The sequence below is a fragment of the Antechinus flavipes genome, chromosome 2 (assembly GCF_016432865.1).
Source record: "Antechinus flavipes isolate AdamAnt ecotype Samford, QLD, Australia chromosome 2, AdamAnt_v2, whole genome shotgun sequence".
NCBI lineage: Eukaryota > Metazoa > Chordata > Mammalia > Dasyuromorphia > Dasyuridae > Antechinus > Antechinus flavipes.
This window is the reverse complement of record NC_067399.1, coordinates 339,154,024-339,167,034: the sequence shown is the minus strand read 5'-3', so window position 1 is coordinate 339,167,034 and position 13,011 is coordinate 339,154,024. Positions and strand designations below refer to the sequence as shown.

The following is a 13,011-nucleotide window of genomic DNA, read 5'->3' as shown; positions in this document are numbered from 1 at the left end:
CATTTTAGAATATTGAAAGAAATAGGACACATCAATGATAAGCAACTGTCAGTTATGTTTGAAAGATCATGGAGAAAGGGACAGGTACTATAGTACTTGAGAAGGGCAAATGTCAAATTATCCTGGCATGGATTCTGTCAATACAAAGTTATTATTAAATAAAACTAAATTTAAAAAAAAAAAAAAAAAGAGAAGGGCAAATGTCAATATAGCCAAGATTAAAAAGGAAAAAGTTAACTGGGAAAATATTGCAGCAAGTTTCTCTGATAAAGGTGATATTTCCAAGATATATTAAGGAACTGATTCAAGTTTATAAGCATAAGAGATATTCCCCAATTGATACATGGCCAATGGATATAAAAAAGCAGTTTTTAAGGAAGAAAACCCAAGATATCTATAGTTGATGTAATAGGACTCTGTGTCCCCCTGATCTTTCTGCAGATTGGGCCACCTGGCCTTGGGAAGATTCCTGAAATGATCCTCACCCTCCTACCTGGTTCCCACAAGAAACTCCTTTTATGTCACAGTTCTCAGTTTCTATAATTATGCTGACCCAGTCCTGACTCAGTTTCCCTGCTTTTCAGTCCTACAAAGCCTCCCCTCCCTCTTTATCAGAATATTTGATAAGGATAAAAGATCTTATATTTTAGAATATCAGAATGCCTCTCCCCATCCCAAGCTACTAGAATGTCAGATACCATTTTATCAAGATGTGTCTCCCCATCTCTGGGGTTCCACCCCCCATGCCTCTCCTCATCCTATCAGAACTGGACTGTCAGAGTCCTATTCTGCTCTCAGCATCCTGACTCTGCTCCCGCTTCAGTCTACCCTCTGAGTCTGAGCCATAGGTCATTGAGAACTCTCATTGTTTGCTGGATTCTTGGAGATGATAGTCTCATTCAGCCCTGGGACCAAACCATAGATCCATTTGGTCCCAGTAAATCTCTCCCATTTAATAAATTATTAAATAGTCTCTAATCTCTATCTTGCCTCAGTTTCTCCAGTATTACACTCCCACCTCCAATTGATTTGGGAATCAATTTGGCTTGGGAAACAATCACCACCTTTATTTATTTGGAAATTAGTCCCTCAAATTGCTCCCTATCCCCGAACCATAGAAAGCTAAACAAAATCAAAACTCTGTACCCCAATCTTTGCTATCTTTCTAATCAGGAAAGGGCCCACTGAGAGAAAGAGCTTTTTAGTGAAAACAAACCTATTTTTGCCAAACCTTGCTTGGAAACTGGGTTGTGAATTCTTTCACTAAACCTGCGACACTGGCCGGGGGACCTCAGTCACTGTTAGGGTATTTCACCCCTCAACACAGTCATGGAAAAATGCTCCAAATCATTGTTAGACAAATGCCAAATTGAACCTACCATTTTGGCAAAATTAATAAAATAGAATAATGAAATATACTAGAGAAGTTGTAGAAGAATAGACAGATTGATACTTTATAGGTAAAGTTATGAAATGGCACAATTATTCTGGAAAAGAAAATTCAAATTATAGGCCATTTTGCCTTTTGATCTTTGAATCTATACCACTACTAGGCTTCAAAGAAAGAGGAAAAAGTCATATATTAAAAAAATATATTTATAACAACTCTTTATGTAGTGGTAAATAACTAGGAACTAGGGGAGCCAATATGAATATAATGGAATACTACTGTATGGTAAGAAATATAAGAAAGACAGATGCTGAGAAACTTGGGAAGACATATGAACTGATGCAGAGTTTAGAGTACAAGTAGTAGAGCAATTTTTACAACTGCATTAAATGTTGTAAAGCTAAACATTTCTAGATGGCTAAAACTCTGATGAATGCAATGAACAACCAGGATTCCAGAAGATCAATAATGTAGAATAGGACTCATCTCATGAAAGTGAGATGATAGATTAACATGAAAAATGTGAAATGCATTTTTAGACATGGTTAACCTGAGAATCTGTTTTGCTCAGATATACTTATATGATATGGATTTTCTGTATTTTTAAATGGCACCAGTGAATAGAGTGCTCAGGAAGATAAATTCAAATTCAGACTCTTAGAAATATATGATCCTGGGCAAATCGTTTAACCTCTGTCTCAGTTCATCTGTAAAACTGGAATGATAATAGCATCTATCTCCCAAGGTTTTTGTGAGGATCAAATCAGATAATAATTGTAAAGCTCTTAGCATTATATAACTATTAGCTATTATTATTATCATTATTCAAGTAGGTGAGGGATGGCAGAACAGGGAAAAAGTTGTTTAATAATTGAAAAAAAAAAAAAAAGCAGAATCAGAGAAGACTGGTCTGCCTAAGAAGTAGGAAGGACTACCCAGAGAGTAGACTTTAAGGAATGATCCTATCTTTCTTTTTTGCCTTGCCTTCTGAATCTGTCAGAGCTTCAGAACTGCTCATATCTTCTGGCCTAGGTGAGCTTGAGATTTGATCTTAAAACTCTTGTAGACTCTTCTGCTTTCTGTTTTTTCCCCTAAGAATATGGAACCAAATGACAATACTGGAATGAACATGTGCTCATGTTTCATTGCCATACTATAAAAGATTGAAATATCCCATCCCAAACAGAATGAAGAGTTGTGGGAAGACAGGCTGTGACAACTATTATTGGAAAGCAATTGGGAATTATGCAAGTAAGATCAACAAAAATATCCTTTCTATCAGAGATTCTATTACTAAATTTTTACCCTAAGGAAACTAATGGGAAGAATACCCTATCTATACCACAAAGTTTATGGTAGAGTTTTTTGTGAGGCAAAGAATTGGAAATGATGGAGATACCCACAAAAATATATATATATATATATGAATATTACATGAACAGTATGCTAAAGTATGAAGTGATGCTGAGTGAAGTAAGCAGAGCCAAGAAGATAGTCTACACAGTAACTACAATGATGTAAACAAAAGGAACAACCACATAGGGGGCAGCTAAGTGGTGCAGTAGATAGAGAACCAGTCCTGAAGTCAGGAGGACCTAAGTTCAAATTTGACTCAGACACGTAACACTTCCTCGCTGTGTGACTCTGGGCAAGTCACTTTACCCCAGTTGCCTCAGGGGGAAAAAAGCACACAGACAAAATCAAAAGTGAATGCTGCAAAATTGAAATACAAGCATAATCTGAAAGAAAAAATATGAGAAAATATTTACATCCTATCCCTTTGAAGAGGTGTGAGAACCATAAGTGTGAATATTGCAAATATTTTCATATTTTGGTATATTATTGATTTTTTTCTTTTGTCTTTAAAAAATACTATTTGTGATATAGGATGACTCTCTACTGTGCCATAAAAATGACATACTGGGCTAATTTTAGAAAAACATGGAAAGACTTGAATGAAATAATGAAAAGTGAAATGAGCAGAACCAAGAAAATGTTGTACACAGTAACAACAATATGAAAGATGTTTTCCACCTCTAGAGAAAGATGGATCAATAAAAGTGTGCATGATGCAGTTTTACACACATTAATAAACCTGTGTCAAATGGTGGCCTTCTCTAGTGTGAGGTGGGGAGAGAGGGAAGAAGATAGTTTGGATATTAAAATGTAACCAAAAAAGTTAAATTAAAAATAAATCAATAAAAATTGATTTTGAATTAAAAAAAAAAGTCAGGGCCTACTGGGAAGTGATAGAGAAAATGACATGGGTAGAAGGAAGAGTCTAACTCCTGGCTTAGCTTGTCAAAGCTGGAGAGAAAGTGAAATGCCAATTCAGAAATCATGCAAAATACTTTATATTTGATATTTTAAAACACCAAGCTCCTAGAAGAGTGGAACAGTTTTTAGAAGGTACTGCACTTGCTTACATTGTTTTTCCTAATGTGTCTTTTGTTTTCTAAAAATTTTCTAAGAATTCTAAGAAGTTGTGAGAAGGAGATAAATAGTTGTACCCTTCTTGATTTCATGCTGGAAAGGGGATAGGTTTTCACTACATCCTTTGGAGCAGGGTTTTTTTTTTTCCCACTTGTGAACCCTTTTTTTTTTTTTTTTTTTTTACATTTTTATATAATCCTGGGTATTTAAGTATGTAAAATAGCTATACAAACCAGACATTTACTGATAATAAATTTCGTGACTTTTACATTCAGTTGAGACCTCCATGGGGAGGGGGGGGTAGTGGAGGACTTGTCACCCACAGTTGAAGAAGATGGGCTCCAAAGGAGCTTAGGAGCTAAGTTCAAGTGTGAGGGATTTTCCCTGGGCTGGGACACAGAGAAGAGAAGCCTGGCTCCCTGAGAGGCCAGGCTCCTGCAGGACCAGACCCAGAGCTGCATGGGCCCAAGGCCCAGCTAGATTTCTCCAGTAGGATTCACCAGCCTGGCCTAGGATAAAGTATTTGCTCCAGCTTGGTCCTAGTTTTCAAGTCTAAATCAGACTCTCTTTACTTTCTGTGTGATGTTGGTTAGGTCCCTCCCTTATCTTCCTGGACCTACGTTTCTTCATTTACTGTGAAGTGAGGGAGTTTTATTCTTTGACTCCTGAAGTCCCATTTCAAAGGTAGATTTATGATCGTATAATCTTTAAGCCCTCTTCCACCTCTAAATTAGATGATCCTAAAATAATAGCCTGAATGCTTTGGGAAACATTGGTGATAGGGATTTTTTTCCTTCCACAGAATTGTTATATAAATATAGATAAAGTTCTTGCCCTAGACACTGAAATAGAGGTATTATGCAAAATGAAATATTCATAGGATCATAGTAGTCTTAGAATAGAATTTTGTCATACTTTTCTATGAATTAAAATTTCTCGTGCTATTAAACAGTTCCTTTTTCTTTGCTTTATGAGAATAAATAATTTTTTTTTCCAGTATTCCATACTATTCTTATCACTGGATTTTTCTAACCAAATGTGGTTGTAATTCAGGCCTGACATACTAAAATAATCCATTTCCTCCTTTGCCATGTAGGGACAATGAAAGAGATGTTTATTCTCTTCTCATAAATCAATGAACTTGCCTAGTCTAAAAAAAAAAAAAAAAGAACTGATATGCCAAAGGAGAGTATACAAGTGTGGAATGATGATTTCATCTACATGATCCCAGGAGAAAACAGCTGAACTTACTCCAAAAGGGAAGGAAACTGTTAAGGAAATGATTTTTAAGATTAATGAATTTTTATGAATGCCTATATTGGATTTAACATATATTGAATTATATGCCATCTAAGGAAGGGAGTAGGGGGAAGGGAAGGAAAAACTGAACCATAAAGTTTTTCAAAGGTCAATGTTGAAAAATTATCCTTGTATATGTTTTGAAAATGAAAAAAATTCAATATAAAATAAATTATCTTGAGTTAAAAAAAAGATAAATGAATTTTTAAAAAATGAGCAACATATTATAATCTGGGTAGAATAAATATATATTTGTCCATTTTCTTTTTCAAGTATCAGTGGCTAGAGGGCAGCAATATGGTTCAGTGGATAGAGCACGGTTCCTGGAGTCAGGAGGGCCTGAGTTAAAATCTGATTTTGGACATTTATTAGCTGTGTGACCTTGGGCAAACTACTTAACCCTGACTACTTTCTCCCATCAAAAAAGATTCAGTGGCTAACTAAGGTCAGTTTGAATGACTATATATTCAAAGGAGGAAATCAAAGGGGAATGACTATGTATTTCAAAAGGGAAAATGAATGATCATATATTTCAAAGGGGAAAAATAAATGAAAGGGAAAAATGTATGCAATGATGTCATCTGTTGATAGCCTCTGGAGAACCTTAACCCCTGAGGTGAGTCTGAAGTTGATAGCCATTAAATGGTTAAACAAAGCTATCTTTATGGTTACATCTTGTAATATTTTAATATATGTGTGAGAGACACTGTTTGAGGAGAGTCTTTAAAGTTTCCTTTTATACTCCCCAGTCAAATACATTCTGAAATCCATAGAAATATCATGGTATAGTGGGAAAAGCACTTCTATTTGGAGTTAGAGCAGGGTTTGAGGCTTGGCTCTAATATTTAACTTTGTAATATCATTGAAACCAATGAACTACTTAGTTTCCTCATATATGAAGATTCCTCTCAATGTTATAAGAAAAGTGCTTGATAAATCTTAAAGCACTTTATAAATTCAAGTTATCATTATTCCTGAGAAGCACATTCAGTAATAGAGATCCAACTCTGGCCTTAGGAAATCTTGCCTCTGACAGTACTGGCTGTGTGACTGAGGGATTCAGTTAACATTTCACCATCTTAGACAAGGCTTGGAGAGTGTGAGATTGGAACAGGTTCTAATTTTCCAGGGAAGAGTTTCCTCCTTAGGAGGAAATTTCCTATGTCACATTCCCTATGTCAATAACATTATAGGTTCAGAACAAAAAAAAAATCATTATCATTCCAACCATAAGCACATTAAATATTCTTCATCTCTCAGCTGTATGACTTTGGGGTAACATCCATCATAAAAAAAAATAAGGCAATATTCTTCACTAACAACTCATTTCTTACTTGCACAACCTGGAGGATAAACCTTCTTCATTCAGACAATAGTCTAATAGTATATAGTAGAACACAGAATATAATAGAATATAGTAAAACAGAAAGTGTGTATTATAAACATATCACTTAGATATAAAGCAATACATTTTGAGGATAAAAATCAGTTCTCATCACCCTACTGTTAAGTTTATTAGGAGCCATGTACATGAAATGCTCCCTGAAGATAGCAAATTTAATATTTGTAACATATCAATAGTATTTGCTTTAAATATAAAACATAATTTAAAAAGATATGTACAGCCCTCAGTATTTTGCCTTTGTGATCTTTGGGGAGAACTACTGGAGTTTGCTCTACCTGGGACTAAAGACTACTATGAAGTTTTAAAGGACAATCAGGCCAGGAATTTACCTGATGGGTTTTTATATGGTGCATACTCTACTTGTATTTATCATCTCTACTTCTCTATACTATTCAAGGCAGTAATTTTAGTCAAAATAACTCTTCCATTTTTTGGTAAGTAAGAAACTATTCTCAAATATTTTGAAGGTTATTCTCTGAAGGGAAAGGCATGGAATTCTGAGGAATTCTGTTTGGAAAACAGAGATGATGAAACCAAGGAGTATATTGATTAGATCAGGCCCACTACAGAGAACTTGAAAGAAGTTAACTCTGGCTAAGAGAAATCATGCTCTCAGAAAATAAGAGATTGTTATTCTAACAAAAAAATCCCAACAACTTCATACTTGGGGAGCAGCATGGTATAGTCAAAAGAGTTGGTCTTGATTTGAAGTCAGAAGATTTGGATTCAAATGCTGATTGTACCACTTTGGGACTTTGGGAAGTCACTTATTCTTGTTTGGTCAGTTTCCTCATTTGTAACAAAAGGGGTGGATTATATGATCTTTAAGGACCCTTCTACCACTAAATCTTGAATCCTATGATTTCTTCAGACTACTGATACACAGTGAAATCAGAACTAAGCATAGGATGGGCTTGTAGAAATCTGATAGTCTGGCAAAAGTCAGAATATTTTTAAAACATTGAAATGTAAGGCTGGATGCAATATTTGCAAATACGCTGCTTTGGTTTATAACCTTATATTTATCAGACATAATGTTGTATTTGTTAATAAATATATTCCAAATATGACAGCGAACCAGATAATTCTAAGTTGTCCCAACGTTTTTAGTACTTCACAGAAAACACCTGTAATTTGCAATTATTCTCTTTTACACCAAAATCTGCTTTCATTTTTCAGAGATCAAAAATACCTCCTTGTATGTATTGAAATACAATAAAGTAGACCTGGGCAGCTAAGTACTTTCATTACAAATTTAGAGCTACTAATGCCCAAGTTGGGTTCGGGCTAAAGTAAGCCTGGGATCCTATAGTTTTTGATTTATATAGGTTTAGAATAGCAAACTCCTGCTTAAATTGACTGGAAATTTTTTCTTGAGAGTACAGACTATCTGTGGGGATGATCCTGGAGAAGCATAGTGAAGTTAAGGTAGAGAAAAAAAAACAAAAACAAAAACAAAAATCTTATGGGAGTTATAAAACTATCTATTTTGGATTAAACCACTACTTGTGTTTGGGCCCAAATTGGTCTTCTTACCCACCTAAACCACAACCCTCTCTGTTGCAGTGAAGGTGCCCTAGATTTTGGGGTAATAGGCAAAGGCTACTTGAGGGACTTGTCAGATGCCAGGGCAATAAAAAACAGACTGACCATATTCCAGGGAGTTACAATGGGATCATGAGATCCTTTTTTCATACCTTTTCCCCCATGGATACACCCCCTGATGTGATGATGACATCTGCACGACTGATACCTTCATTCAAGGCATTGAGTAAGTCATCTGGGCTGTAAGAAAATTAAAAGAAATTAACACATAGAAAAAATATTCAACTGTATAGTACAAACTTAAAATCAACCACTTTATTCTTTGAGTAAGTACTGGTATCAGGATAGCATTACTAGGCACTGAAAGAAATATATAAAAGCATAAATATATACATATACACAAGTATATTATATTATACGTAAACTTAAGACCTGGTCCCTACCCTTCAGAACTTTTCAATTTGGTTGAGGAAAAAACAAAGATCTACTCATATTATAATTTTGTGCAGGCTTAAAGATTAAGTTACAAAATGAATTACATATAGATATAAATGGTAAAGACATTAAGGAAGAAGACATTATGGAACAGGTAGGCCTTGAACTATACACTGAAAGGAAGGCTGGACATAAGAGATGGGAAAGTATCATTACTGGTACTAGTACTGTCATGAATAAAATCTTAGAGTTATGACTAAGGCAGGAGTGTTTGTAGCCTATGACTGCATAAGCTCCCATAGATTTAATTATCATTTCTATGCATATCATTTCTATGCATAGAATCTCCAGATCTAGTTATCTAGACAGAGTCTGGATATATAGTCCTGCATTACCAACTGCCTATTAGACATTTTGATCTGGATATCCTACGTGTATCTCATGTCCAAACTTGACATGTCAAAACAAAATTCCTTATGCTTCCTTTTATTCTTTCCATTTTATTGTTCATAGAAGTAGTGCAAATTTTTTCTCAAGCCTCTTACTCTTCTCCCACTGCCAACTCTCAGCTGTTTTTAACTTTACTGAGAAAATTGAAGTTTTCAGCATCTTTTTTCTCTTTTCTCCATTTCAAAATCGATTGATATTTTTCTCCTAGTCTCTGATAATGAATGAGGTGGCTCTTCTTCTTGCATTTTATCTTCCATCCTCTTCTGTCTTCCCCAGTAGATTTCCCCCATTATCATCCTGTCTCTCTTCTCTCTTTTCTCTCTGTCTCTCTCTCTCTTGTTTAATTATCCTATTTATAACATTTTGGCATTTCTATCTTGAGGTCACATCTCTCTTCACTTTATGCATCTTTCTCTTCTCTAACACAGCTACTATTCCAGGCCAGGCTCTTACTACTACTCATCTGGATTATTGCAATTGCTTTGAAGTTGCTTCTATCTTCTCAAGTTTCTTCCCTACTCAAGTAGGGAAGCTTCACACAGTGGACAAAATGATTTACCTTAAAAAGAAGAGCTGATCATAAATCTAATGATCACTTACTTTTCTTTTTAGGATCACATATAGATTCTTCTTTTTAGCTCTTAAAGCTCTTCCCATTCTGGTCCCAATCTACCTTTTTATCTTCTAGTCAGCACTGCATTCTTGTCTCTATTATATCTTTGTCTGTTACTATTGGCTGTCTCCCATATCTAGAATACATTCCTTTCCCACTTACACCTCATAAAGTCTCTTTTCATGATTCAGTTTGGAGACTGCCTTCTCTATGGTGTCTTTCTTGATCCCCAACTGATAATGCCTTTCCCCCTGTACCTAGCATTTACTTTCTTTATCCTTATTTTGTATATGCTTATATATACTTGTTTCCCCAGAAAAATTGTAAATTCATTTTTTGTATTTGTGTCCCCAGAACTCACCATAGAATCTGGCACATAATAGGTGCTATTATAATAATACATAATATATAATGTAATAATACATAAATGCTTTTTGACTGATTTTCTTCCAAACCAATCTCTCTATTCTAAATCACTCAGATTCATACCTTCATGAAATCCTCAACTCCTCATTTCATTTATCTCACATAGGTAATCAGTTGTTGTCTCCCCCATTAGACTGTAAACTTCTTGAGGGGAAGGATTATCGTTTGCTGCTTTTTTGTATTTCTGTCACTTAATAAATGATTGCTATGTAGCAGGCACTTATAAATATTTATTGAACAATGATGTAAGACAATTTTGGTGGACTCATGATGAAAAATGATATCCATCTTCATAGAGAAAATAATAAATTCTGAGTGCAGATTGAAGCATATTGTTTTTAGTCATTCTCCCTCATAATATATGTCTAATATGGAAATGTTTTACATGAGTTCAAAAAAATTAATAAGCAAGCATTTAAAAAAAATTAATGTTTAGTGAATACCAAATCTTGTTCTTTTTGTCTCTATACTGATTCCCTTCTTTATATCAAAACAACTATGACTCTATATTAGGCCCTCATTGACCTTTGCCCTAAAACTTCCATTCACTGAACTTCCTTCCTGTCTCACTCCAATCCATATTCTACAGAATTGCCAGATTGCTTTTCCAAAAGTATTTTAAGTCTGACCACATTACTCCCAATCTCAGGAAACTCAGTACAAATTCTTCTGCAAACTGATCTTTCTCTTCCTCATAAATGATACTCCACTGTGGAAGCACACCTATCACCCTCACTCCTACTCCATTCCCTCTTTTAGACAAGGGAATGTCTCTAGGCCTTTTATCTAGGGTGCCCACCAACCTCACCTCCTGGAATCCTGTATTCCCTTCAAGACTCAGCTCAGATTTCTCCTCTGACATGAGGCTTCATCATTCAATCAACTCTTAGTCCCACACTTGATCCCATTAGCCTTTGTCTTTGAAGTGATATGTATGTGTATGTGTGTGTGTGTGTGTGTGTGTGTATATATATATATATATATATATATATATATATATATGTATATGTGTGGATATATACCCACACATATGCTGCATCAGGGATTTCTTCCCTTCTGTCTTTGTTAACCTCTAGTATAGTGCTTCACACATCTTTAATAAATATTTACTGATTGAGATAGTCCTGGGAAGAATAAAAGACTCAAGAAAGAGAGCGTGGTTCAGAGGCAAGCTAGACACTGATTGTGAACAATTTGAATGTCAAGCTCATGAATCAGTTCTCTGGGCTGTAGGAAATGAAAAGTTATGAGAGATTTTTTTTTTGTAAGCAGAGGAATTATAAAATTAAATCTGCAATTTAAAAAAGACTAATCTGGTCGTATTAGTAAACCAGACAGAATTGGGGGAACAGTTAGGAGGTCTATTAAAAGAGCTCAGGAATGAGATGACTAGCACTGGCTTAGGTAGAGTGCTGGTAGTGAGAATAGAAATAAAGGGTTATATGTAAGAGATATTCAGAGGAATTAGCACATTCAGAAGAGAACTGGGTTAGCATCCCTGTTGTAATATTTACTAGTCACATGAGCATGGCTAAGTCACTTCTCTCTGAGCCTACTCATCTGTAGAATGGGAATAATTATGATAATAGGAATAACCACTTACCTCATGGATTGTTTTTTTTTTTTTCTCTAGGGAGGTAGGGTAAAAAAGGGACAGAAAGAGAGGCAATGAACCCAGACCTGTGATATCACTGGTAAAAAGAACTTCTGATCAGGAAATGCCTTCTACCAATGAAAGTAAGCATCTGCTTAGCGACTTGAAATCTCATATAACCAGCATGTGGAAGAGGTGGGATTTTCACTCAGGTCTTCGTGATTTAGAGGCCCCATAGCTATCCGTTATATTAGGCTGTGGAGTCTTTTGAAATTTAGAAGTAATATGTGAGTTATTATGATTATTTTTCCATTATTACTATTGTGGAAGTATGCTAAGCTCCCCCACTCCTGATCCCTCTTTTAGAAATATTAAGAAATCAGTGTGTTAAGAACTGGAGAATGAAAAAAATTAAGGTAGTTTAAATTGGCACAGTACTGACATGAAGCTTAATTAAAAGACAATAAGAAATGTTTACAAAGATAATCTCAGAAGAAGGAAATTCAAAATTGCAATTATGCTAACAACAAACATTAAGAGGTCAGAAGAGTGACTCAAATTTTTGACTCATCAACAGAAACAAGATGGATCTAGAAATCCTTCTCTTAAATAGGGACCAACACAAGATCTTCATTTTTTGTCAGCTATGGTAATCCCTATTAAAAGTCAACTAAAAAGCAGCAGAAAGAGAGAAGAGCCCAGATTGCTAAAATTACAATAAATTCAAAGAATTATTATACTTGAGGACCTAAGAAAACAGTAAAATAGAGACTGTCATTCCTTTAGAATTATGTACACCCCCTGAAAAAAATGCTGAATTTTAAAAATGAAGAAACTTACAATAGGAAAATAATCTTTTATCACTCAAGAAATTCACAAAGAATTCCAAAGATAAATGGGCAATGGAGCACACATGAGAGCACTGAAATATGGACCCAGGAAAGTATACATTTGGTAATGCATGGACTCTTTCAGATACTTTATTCTCTTGGAAAACCAATATGGGGGATGGGGAGAAATCAAGCACCTAAGAGAATCTAATCTAGTTTAAATGCTCCTGGACAATTTCCAGTATTTGCTGGGAGAAAGGGAATTGGTTAACTTTCTGGCCTTTATAATCATCTAATAATACTTAGCAAAAAAAATTACAACGAAATACAGTTGCAGTGCAAGATTTGTTGGATTAGAGAATGTACACTCTCCACAGTTATATATAACTCCACTGAACAAATAGTATTTAGATTGAGAATGTCAATTTTGTTATAAATATGGCTAAAGGGATCAGATGACTATCTACAGATTATCTGATCAGCAGAATAATGTTATTTACTTTAAAATTGGATCACCTTGATCCTAGATAGTTTCAGTAATCTTACTAGCCTTCTGGTCACTATTCAGCAAATTAAAAGCTGGAGACTTGA

The 13,011-nt window shown here is 35.0% G+C and overlaps 1 protein-coding gene across 16 annotated transcripts in view; it reads right to left on the bottom strand.

Moving 5' to 3' along the window:
• The window catches only part of GPHN (gephyrin), a 725,565-nt gene that overhangs the window by 34,077 nt on the left and 678,477 nt on the right, over positions 1-13,011 (bottom strand). For all 16 annotated transcript variants that reach the window (XM_051977840.1, XM_051977841.1, XM_051977844.1 and 13 more), the window contains one exon: positions 8,225-8,312. In XM_051977840.1, coding sequence (XP_051833800.1) covers positions 8,225-8,312 — 88 coding nt within the window. The remainder of the gene's footprint in view (positions 1-8,224; positions 8,313-13,011) is intronic.